At 44.2% G+C, this 11,426-nt stretch overlaps 1 protein-coding gene across 4 annotated transcripts in view; it reads right to left on the bottom strand.

The window, feature by feature from the left end:
- Window positions 1-378: 378 nt before the first annotated feature.
- LOC134452490 (sodium/calcium exchanger 2-like) overlaps window positions 379-11,426 on the bottom strand; it is a 55,763-nt gene continuing 44,715 nt past the window's right edge. For all 4 annotated transcript variants that reach the window (XM_063202897.1, XM_063202896.1, XM_063202895.1 and 1 more), the window contains 5 exons: window positions 11,250-11,353; window positions 9,635-9,747; window positions 8,071-8,170; window positions 5,054-5,323; window positions 379-876 (listed from right to left, as the gene is read on the bottom strand). In XM_063202897.1, the coding sequence (XP_063058967.1) occupies window positions 500-876; window positions 5,054-5,323; window positions 8,071-8,170; window positions 9,635-9,747; window positions 11,250-11,353 (964 nt within the window). In that variant the 3' untranslated portion in view covers window positions 379-499. The remainder of the gene's footprint in view (window positions 877-5,053; window positions 5,324-8,070; window positions 8,171-9,634; window positions 9,748-11,249; window positions 11,354-11,426) is intronic.

Raw genomic sequence — 11,426 nt, 5'->3', positions numbered from 1 at the left:
TTACATTAGCCATTAGCACACATACTCATTGTGTGTACTGTGGGTATATGTTTCCATTAGTTTGTCTTTCATATTCATGACAAATACACATAACTGTGCGTTAAGTGTAGGTAAGGGTCTATATTCGTTTGCCTTTTTTGCCTTTATGACAGCCACCCATAACTGTGCGTAGAGTGTAGATGCTGTATGTGTATGGGCAGCCGTGGCCTATGGGCCTTAGATCAGAGGGTTGCAGGTTTCAATCCCACCCTTCCACTCCCTAGCACACTCCTTGGCTGAGATGCTCTTGAGGCAAGGCACCTTACCCCACATTGCTGTAGAGCAATCTGTACCTAAATAATGGAAAAGTCGCTTTGAATAAGCAATATCTTTTTTTTTTCAATGTGTGCACATTAAGTTCATCTTTTGGTACCCTTCCTTCCGCTGTTTTTTTTTTGTCTTTGTCTTACTGCACCTCTTTCCCAAAAGCAACCCAGTTAGCAAGCAGCAGCTGAGAAGCTCAGAAGCCCTTGATGTGGCAGTACACCTCCAGGGAGCTGAAGAGGATGTAGAGGAACCACAGGCCGAAGAAGAGCATGGAGGTGAAGATCTTCCACCCCTTGGGACCGCCCAGCTCCCCGCCGATGGACGGCCTGCGGCGGAACATGAGCATGGCCACGCACACCAGGGCGAAGATGGTGTAGAGGGTGACGGAGAAGGCCAGGGAGCCCGGGTCCACGCGGAACACCTCGCCCTTCACCTCCCAGTAGACGGCGGCCACCGACCAGGCCACGCCGATGCCCAGGAAGACGTTGACGGCATTGCTGCCCGTCACGTTGCCCACCGACGCGTCCGCGTACTCGTCCTGCACCGCCGCCACCTTGCTGGCAAACGTGTCTGAGGGAGGGAGAGAGGGAGGGAGAGAGAGATGAAGAGGGAGAGATTAAACCAAAAACAAGTCGCTCATTTCTTGTATATGTTTTTGGGGCTTTTTGGCCTTTATTATGACAGGGCAATATGAGAGGAGACAGGAAACGGTTGTGAGAGAGAGATGGGGTAGGGCTGGGAAATGACCCCGGCCGGACTCGTCCCTTAACGTCTCTGAGGAGGGAGGGAGGGAGAGAGGGAGAGAGGGAGAGATGAAATTAACAAAAATAAGTTGCTCATTTTTTATATATATATACTGTATAGTCTTTTATGACTTTATTATATGACAGGACAGTGAAGGAGTGACAGGAAACGAATGGGAGATGTGTGGCAAGGACCAGCGTAGCACTCTATCCTATCGTTAGAACCACGGTAGGGCCAGGTACTAATTTCTTATCTTTTTTTGTTGTAGTAGGAAATGGATTGCAATTTTCTTCTTTCTTGTTGTTTTCTTTTTATCTTAACATTGCAGGGACTAACATAACAGACGTTTCGGCTGCACAGAGCCTTCTTCAGTGTCAGAGACAGTCTTCAGAGACGCACCAACAAGAAGGAAGAGCGTGGTGTGTGGAAGAATGTCTTTTTTTGTTAAAAATATCTTTAGGGCTTTTTTTGTCTTTACTTCTGACAGGATAGTGGAGGACTGAAGCACATTTTTACCGGCAGTGGCAAAACTGCATGAGTTTTGGTTTAGGCACAGTTCGACATCGACATGCAGAAGTGGCATCTGGCATGCTATTATTAAACACATTTTTCCACTGACAGGTTAGGTTTAGGAATGAGGTTTGGTTTAGGCACAGTTCTGTTGGTTTACACACATTTTTTCACTGACAGGTTAGGTTTAGGAAAAGTTTAGGGTTAGGCACAGTTTGACATGGTAGTAGACACTGTAACCATAGTAACCAACCGTGACGGCGCTTGACATGCCCTTTATCTGTTGTAATTACAGACCTAGAAAACATAAATAATGAAAAATAATACTTATTATCAATAAATATGATTACATTTATTAATAATAATTAGTATAGGTCTGTGATTAATATAAAATCAATGGACATGCCACTGCAGCACTTCCACATGTCACTGGCACATGCCACATGCGCCTTGCTCAAGAACACTTGGGCGAAACCTGCCAAATCACTGCCATCTGAATAGCAATGAGGTTGCTTTTACTGTAAATGAAAGCCTAACTACTACGAAGTATGAGGGAAGTAGTTTGAAGAAATAGTTGACTCATCCTTCCTGAAGCCGGAATGTTAGCGTCTGGTCAGAAATATGTGAAGAGTTCAGATGCAAAACCCCCTAACTCCATTTCTGAAGACCTGCACTTCTATATTTTTAGAGAACCCTGTTGTTGGTTTGGTTTACATTCATGTACTTGATAATGGATATAGTTATATTACATAAATAAATACAAAAAGTGCAATTTTGACAGCTTTGTATTAAATAACAATTAATTAAGATTATTTTCTGAAAAGGCACTTAGGGGGTTTTGCATCTGAACTCTTTATGTACAGTACTCCCTCTGGTATGGAGATGTTCACAACCAGGACTGTTGTTGTGTTTGTGGTGTAGTACTACTGCAGTGTTTCCAACCTATTTTGTCTTGTGTACCCCCTAAGCCTTTTTGTCATACCATGAGTACACCCTCACTCATGCTCTATATCCCACTGTGACTATGCTCCATCATTTTTTTCAGTTTTCCAAGTACCCCCTGCAGTGTGCTCGCGCCGCGTACCCTAGTGGTACACGTACCCCTGGTTGGGAAACACTGGTGTACTGTACTGTACTGTACTGTACTGTACTGGGTTGTGTTTCCCAAAAACCCTAAGTAGTGCTTAAGGCCGCCTAGGCAATATAGCACATCACTAAAAGCTTATGCATACAATGATTGTATATAGGTCTACATACAATGTTTTTTCTCGTACATGGAAATAAAATGGTTGCGCCAACCAAGTGGATGTGCAAGGTAAAATAGTGTGTGTATAAACTTTTAGTGATAATGTGAGACCTATTTCTGATATATTGCTAAAGGGGCACCTCATAATTAAGTACTACTTGGGCTTCAGTAGGCCTACTACATAAGAGTTTTTGGGACACACAGCCATGTACTGTGCCTACCTGGAAGTGTACTGTAGTGTACTGTGCCTACCTGGTAGCCTATGGAAGTGTAAGGTCAGATTAGACTTCTGCAACTGCGCTCGTCAAAACTCGCGTGGGAGTGGCCACGAACCAACATTGTATTCATGCATCTGCGAGTTCTGCGAGGTCCGAGGTCTCGTCGCGAGCCACATTTGAAATTGCGCGATTAGGCTACTTTCACTACATTGTAAGCACTGCGGTCATTATTAAGCAATGTTGCTTTCTTTCCCGGTGAGCTAGGTATTTTCACACAAATTGCAAAGGCAATGCACTGGTATCATTATTTGACATACCCAGTCTGTTTTCACGAGCAGAAAATGCAAGCATGTAAAGACAGTTGATTCTGCCGATGTGTGTTTACATTCGGTGGAGGAACGGTAGTAAAACCGCAGGCTTGTGCCACGAGTGTTCAACTGATGCATTGTTTGTTACTTAGCTTGTAGCTTCGTGTATTTACACAAATTTACACACAAGGCATTAATAACGTTTTTAACAGAATACAGCTCTGCTCTCGCAAACTACTGGCATTGCGCTGCCACAAGAACAGAACAAGGAAGTAGCGAGACGACCAATCATAGTGCCTTTTTGTCTGCGTACTCCGCGTCCGTCCGACGGATAGTTAGTATTTTTTCGAGGCGCTCGACGACGGGCGCAGAGCCTCTGAGAGGGGGGCGTGGACTCGCATAGACAGAAAACGGACGGACGCAGATTCTATGCGTCCGAAGCATAAATCTAGCTGTACCCTACTGTACTGTACTGTGCCTGCCTGGTATGGAAGTGTACTGTACTGTACTGTACTGTGCTGTACCTACCTGGTATGGAACTTTGTACTGTAGTGTAGTGTGCCTGCCTACTGTGGAAGTGTACTGTAGTGTACTGTACTGTAGTGTAGTGTACTGTGCCTATCTGGTATGGAAGTGTACTGTAGTGTAGTGTACTGTACTGTACTGTACTGTACTGTACTGTACTGTACTGTACTGTAGTGTACTGTAGTGTAGTGTAGTGTAGTGTAGTGTAGTGTAGTGTAGTGTAGTGTACTGTACTGTACTGTACTGTGCCTACCTGGTATGGAAGTGTACTGTACTGTACTGTAGTGTAGTGTACTGTACTGTACTGTACTGTAGTGTAGTGTAGTGTACTGTACTGTGCCAACCTGGTATGGAAGTGTACTGTACTGTACTGTAGTGTAGTGTAGTGTAGTGTAGTGTACTGTACTGTACTGTAGTGTATTGTACTGTGCCTACCTGGTATGGAAGTGTAGTGTAGTGTAGTGTAGTGTAGTGTAGTGTAGTGTAGTGTAGTGTACTGTACTGTACTGTACTGTACTGTGCCTACCTGGTATGGAAGTGTACTGTACTGTAGTGTAGTGTAGTGTAGTGTAGTGTAGTGTAGTGTAGTGTAGTGTAGTGTAGTGTACTGTACTGTACTGTACTGTACTGTAGTGTAGTGTAGTGTACTGCACTGTAGTGTAGTGTAGTGTAGTGTAGTGTAGTGTGCCTACCTGGTATGGAAGTGTACTGTACTGTACTGTACTGTACTGTAGTGTAGTGTAGTGTACTGCACTGTAGTGTAGTGTAGTGTAGTGTACTGCACTGTAGTGTAGTGTACTGCACTGTAGTGTAGTGTAGTGTACTGTACTGTGCCTACCTGGTATGGAAGTGTACTGTACTGTACTGTGCTTGCCTGGTATGGAAGTGTACTGTACTGTACTGTACTGTACTACAGTAGTGTAGTGTAGTGTACTGTACTGTACAGTAGTGTAGTGTACTGTACTGAATTGTAGTGTAGTGTACTGTGCCAACCTGGTATGGAAGTGTACTGTACTGTACTGTACTGTAGTGTAGTGTACTTAACTGTAGTGTAGTGTAGTGTAGTGTAGTGTAGTGTAGTGTAGTGTGCCAACCTGGTATGGAAGTGTACTGTACTGTACTGTGCTTGCCTGGTATGGAAGTGTACTGTACTGTACTGTACTGTACAGTAGTGTAGTGTAGTGTACTGTGCCTACCTGGTATGGAGGTGCCGAGAGCCACAAACACCAGAGCGGTGACGGAGTCCCTGAGGCCCACGGTGCAGCCGAAGTGGGAGGCCAAGTCTCCGATGACGGCCGTGAGCACGCCGATCAGGCTGATGGACACCACGAAGCAGGCCCAGCCGCTGCAGTAGCCCGTCGGCGGCACGAAGGCGAAGAGAACCTTCCAGAAGACCGTGAGGATGTGCATGCAGTAGTCACAGCCCGACGGCTGCCGCTGCTCGCCGTTCTCCTCGTCTTCGTCACCTGGACATAATAATAATAAAAAAAAAAATTGGTCTTTTTCGACTTTATTTGACAGGACAGTGCGAGATGCGGACAGGAAGCGAATTGGGAGAGAGACAGGCAGGGGTCGGCAAAGGACCCGGGCTAGGAATCGAACCCGGGTCAACCACGTGGCAGGCAAGTGCCCTACCGTTTGGCCACGTCAGGGCCGGAGATAAAAATTATAATAATAATTTACGGTACGTAACTAGAAATGCACTCAGAGAAGATAGATATAAGGAAGATAGGAAGACTTTCATTGCAAAATGGTGTACATCCATTTTGGAACATTTTGGCAAAGAATTCACAAATAGATGATACACCATTTTGCAACAAAACTCTTTATAGAGAACATTTGACAATGTTACACCCTAAAGTCTTTTTGCCTTGTTTTTTGTTAGAAACTGGAATGTCAAAATCCGCCCTATCTCGCAATGGTGAATCTTTTAACAAATTCCTGGATCCGGATCACCACAAAAATTTAACCACTTGTTCATTTTGTCATTTCCAACAACTCCACCAGGTTTCATAAAAATCAGTCCATACCTTTTTGAGCTACCCTGCTGACAGACAGACAGACAGGCAAACAGAAAGACAGACAAACCAACGAGACCAAAAACATAACCTCCTTGGCAAAGGTAACAAATGAACAGAGCAAGGGCGGAACAGAGGGGGGGTTGGGTGTGGTTGCATAGGGGCCAGGAACCCCCAGCCTCACCACTTGGGGGGGGGGGTGGCGGGGGGGGGGGGGGGGGGGTGGGCGCCTGCCAGTGGCTTTCGATTGCCAAACATCTTGTAGGGGCCCCATTCTAAGAAATTTCGTGGGCCCAATGCCTCTGACACCTCTCCTGCCCCCCCGTCCCAATACCAGTGCTCCGCCCCTGGAACAAAGAGATAATGAAGCGTTCTTCTGATTCCTTACAGCAAAGCTATTTTGATTGTTACACAGCAATTTCACTGTATCAATCAACCCAGTATAATAGCTATGCGTATGACAGTGAAAAATCCTTGTTCTGTGTCATTGAAACAGACAAAAACAAAAACTGCTCAATTAATAGTTTTAATAAAAATGTATGGACACATTCAGGCGAATAAAGAGATGTAAGGTGAATAGGGCAATTAAATTGTATTATTCTTTAGCTGACTTTGTGCTGTTAATTCATGAAAACTCAAGTCCGGTCTCAAGTCCGTTTTTTTATGGACTTGGACTTGTCTCGGACTCGGTATTGTTTGGACTCGGACTTGTCTTGGACTCGGACAATGGTCTTGCCCAATTAGGCTTTTGGACTCGCCGGATCTGTCATTAAGTTTTGCTTAGAACACTGGCCATCATAGATTGTAAAGTGGAGCTTGAAATCCAATAACAAACAAGTTTGTCTTCACATCCATGCCATATAGGTTATCTTCTAAGGTTCACACTATTGACATTCATCCTTTTCATTGTCAAACACTGACCGACATGTGACTCGGACTTGACTTGGACTCGAATCTTTTTGGACTCGGTCTTGTCTCGGACTCGAACCTCTTTGGACTCGGACTCGTCTCGGACTTGACTAGTACTGGTCTTGGACTTGTCTTGGACTCTACAAAGGTGGACTTGACTACAGCCCTGATTCATGATTTTATGAGCAATTGCTAGCTACAATGAAATAATAATAATAAAAAAGTATCCAAAGGAATTTTTGGTTAGGAACTTGGTTGTGGTTACAAGTACAACATTGACAAATTTGGACATCTACAATGACCAGTAGGACTATGGGCTGATACACTACATGTGCACAATACTGCCCTGCAGTGGCAAAGAGGAGTAGCTACATGAACACTGAAATAGACCATGCAGACAAGTCATATTGCAGGCATGCGTAAGTCTGAACGCAATTCAGTCTGAACGCATTTTTTGTCTTTTTTGTTGTTGTTGTTGTTGTTGTTGTTGTTGTCTTTTATGACTTTTTATGACTATTATATGACAGGACAGTGAAGGAGTGACAGGAAAAGAATGGGAGAGAGAAATGGGGAAGAATCAGCATAGGACCTAGCCTCGCGAGCCATCCTACGTACTTCCGCCAAAGGATTGGCTCCACTACTGTAGTCTGGCCGTGCTTCTCTGTGGAGTGCTTGCAGCAGTAGAATTTTGATTGCAACGCCCCCCCAGAAAAAAGCCAATAATCGAATACGCCCCCCACGTGGGGACGAAAGGGGGAGAACGCTCGTGACAATGACGTACACATCTGCGCCAGAGCCATTGGTCTGCGCTATGTTGTTGTTGAGTAACTGCCAGCGATTGGGTGAGAGGTGTCCAATAATTTCAAACTATAACTGAGTGCAAACTTCCTGCTTTCTACAATGCTTCAGAGCAAACAAATGCCAGACCATAAATACGAAATGAAATGGTAGTATTATGGGATGGTCAGGACCAGGCTACATAGGACCCGGCCTGGAATCGAACCCGGGTTACTGGCACAGACGGCAGCCCAGTGCCCTAACGTTAGAGCCACGGTAGTAGGGCCGTCTGAATGCAATTCTGACAATATCGGTAGGCTACCATACTTTGCACGGGTTCGAGTTCCACTTTGCCTGACCTCATCGATATGTCCTTGATCATGATACTTCAGCACAAATTATACCAGTTAATAATGAACTACTGATTAACAAAATTTCTGAACATTGTTTGAGGGTTGTCAAAAAATCTCTGTGCGGCTTATCAAGTGTATCCTTTGTGGTGGGCTGACCTGCGCTGACGGTGACTGCCTCGATGAACTGCTCCTTCCACGAGGTTGTGCCAATCACCTGCGCCATGTCTGTGTCCCTCAACAGCTCATCCACTGTGGACTGAGCACAGCAAATGAATTAAAAAACCATTAATTACGTACACTGCATTCTATTACACTGCATACAGTAGATACCATAGATTAACACAAAACTTAGGTTTTTATTGTACTTCAGACATGTAAAAGTTGTATCTTTTATCTGACATGTTTCGACGTCAGGTAAAAGATCAAACTTAAACATGTCTGAAGTTTTACTGTAACAGTTGGACATAAATAATGAACGTCATACATCGATACCACAGATTGCATTGAATTACATCACATTACATACAGAGCATAGGTTGCGTTGCATTACATCTAATAGTAGAGTTACATCAGAGATTCTTTAAGTATATAGAGATATGCCAACATAATAGGTTTCTATGGACACCTAACGCGACCAGGTTCCGGTCTGCCTAAAGGGGCGTGTCATAATGCTCCTACAATGAATAGAACAGTCCTTAGGTCTGCCTAGGTCTGCCTAAGGGGGGCCATAATAGAACCAGGAAACAATGGGCCAATGGAACCTCTCTCTCTCTACTTTCTCTGGTTACATTGTGTTACCTAACAACAACTGCAGTGTCTACAACATATTACTATAAAGGTCTTGGAAGTGGAATGCTAACGCCTGTGATGGCGGTGTGTCATTAGGTGCTGTTTCCACCTAGCAGGATATTTTTATATGTGGGTATACTATTTCTTTCTCCTGGTTAGGTGGAAACGCAACATGGGGATAAAAATAAATACTCCATTGTAACAAATGCGTTTTAGCCCCCTAAATAGGATATTTTTAAAGCCTGCTTTTTTATATCTGGATTTTTAAAAATCTTCTACGTGGAAACGGAAGGCCAAAACCAATGTAACCAGGAGAAAAAAAATGGCTCCTCATCAGCACATTGCATGTATTGGGTGAGGGGGCCCTTTCTGATGACTTTGTCCTGGGCCCAGCCAAAGCTGTCGGTGGCCCTAACCATGGCCGTAACTACCATTGAGGACACAGAGGTCGTGTCCTCTGTATTTTTCTCAGTAATGTAAAATGTATCTATGATGAAAATCGATTTATGATCAACAATGATAAATTCAGTCTGTATACGCCACCCTCATTTATCCTCAAGGCAGTGATTAATAAAAACAAACTTAAGAGTTTCACTGTTTGTTTGTTTGACACATTCTAAATGTACAGTATGCAGTACAGCGCGCAGTATTTGACCTCAGTATTTGAAAATGTCTGGTTACGGCCCTGGCCCTGACAGCGACCCACCAGTGTTGCCATGTGTCTGGCCAAATCCCGCCCAAAATGCTCTCAAAAACCGCCAAAATGCGCTAAATTCCGCCCAAATTCAACAAATTACATTGACTTCTATGGGCCCAAAACGGCTGAAAAAAACGCCAAATGGCCAATTTTTCCCGTTTTTACCCGCAGACGCTTGTCAAAAATAGCCCAATTGGGCGGGCACCCGCCCAATCTGGCAACACTGCGACCCACCTTGAGCTCCGTTGAGTCCTCGATGACCACCTTGAGGTGGCTATGCTCCCCCAGCACCGGCTTCCCCATCTCGGCTATCCTCCTGGCCTCCTCCTCCTCTGGACTAGGAGCGTCTAGGTGGAGCAGATGCACATCTTATCACACTTGGTGTCATGATACAATACAGTTCACCTGTTCTTTTTAGATTGGTTTAAAGTTAACTACACATACAGTGTGTACACATACACATTTCATGTTTCGTGGCTCAATGGTTAGAGCAGTGTTTCCCAACCAGGGGTACGTGTACCACTAGGGGTACGCGAGCACACTGCAGGGGGTACTTGGAAACATGTAATTTTAACAAATGCATGGAGCATAGTCACACTGCAATAGAAAAAGGGATGTAAAACATGAGTTAGGGGGTACTCATGGCACAATGAAAAGGCTTAGGGGGTACACGAGACAAAAAAGGTTGGGAAACACTGGGTTAAAGCACTGGGTTGGCAACCCAAGGGTTCCCGGTTCAATGCCTGACTGGACCACTGCTGAAGTGCCCTTGAGCATGGCACCTAATCCCCACACTGCTCCCCGGGTGGCGCTCAGCAGGCAGCCCACTGCTACGGACTAGTGTGTGTACTTCAATGTGATTCACTAGTCCAAATGGGATAAATGCAGAGAAAGAATTTCCCTATAGGGGACCAAAATTGGCTCCAATCCTCCAATCCAATCTACTACACACTACACATTTTTTACACTACTACACACTACACATGTTTACACTACTACACACTACACATTTCACTATTTCATGTTTACACTACTACACACTGCACACATACACATTTCACGTTTACAGACATTTGTGTTGTGGGGGGAGAGGCAAGATGCTAAGCTGCCAGGCGTGTGAGCTCATTTTTTGAGCGAGAGAGAGAGCAGTTTCCAGCAATCAGAGGTTGAAGAGTGTGCAGCCAGGGGTGCACAGCCGGGGGTGTTTACAAGACCCTCATCTTGCATTAGAATGTGACAATGTGTTCATTCAGCTGTAACATGCCCACATTTTTATCAAAAAAGCTAAAATTTGCTGAATGCAGCGTATATGTGTCTCCAGGCACCAAAGGTTAAACAACATATACAAGTCATCAGTCTAAAATGGGTTAATACAAAAAAAGATCTCGAATAGAACAGGTATGAAGAGAAGGTAAGGCTTACCCTGATTAAGGAGCAGATCTGTAGGCAGTGTAAATAAATCGACAAGATGTTTTTAAAAATTGGGAATGATTTGAGCATGCAATATTTATATCATGTAAACTTGCATGTGCACTTGCAAACAAATTTTCATCTGACATGACATTTGAGCAGAATGGTGTTAAACGAAGGAAATCATAACAGACTATTTGAATAGACTGATTTATGCTTTATGATTTAGGTACATTACGTACTGTATGTACACAACATATTTTGATTATGTACTTTTCTTTATGAAAGACGTTCAGATGGCGATTGGACACACACACACACACACACACACACACACACACACACACACACACACACACACACACACACACACACACACACACACACACACACACACACACACACACACACACACTCGAACGCACACTCACACACTGACCTGAAATTCCTCTTTTCAGCCATTTGGGCTCTTCAAGAATGATGTAGAAGTTCTCTTTTTTCTCGTGCTCAGCTATGTTAATGATGGGGACCTTGATTACCCCACTATGAAGGCAAAAGACAGAGTCGGCAGTGCGATATAAATTAATGAAATAAAAAAATCATGACTACACATTTC

This window comes from Engraulis encrasicolus, chromosome 7 (assembly GCF_034702125.1).
Source record: "Engraulis encrasicolus isolate BLACKSEA-1 chromosome 7, IST_EnEncr_1.0, whole genome shotgun sequence".
In the NCBI taxonomy this organism is placed as follows: domain Eukaryota; kingdom Metazoa; phylum Chordata; class Actinopteri; order Clupeiformes; family Engraulidae; genus Engraulis; species Engraulis encrasicolus.
Note: the sequence above shows the minus strand (reverse complement) of the source record. Positions and strands in the feature narration are given on the sequence as shown.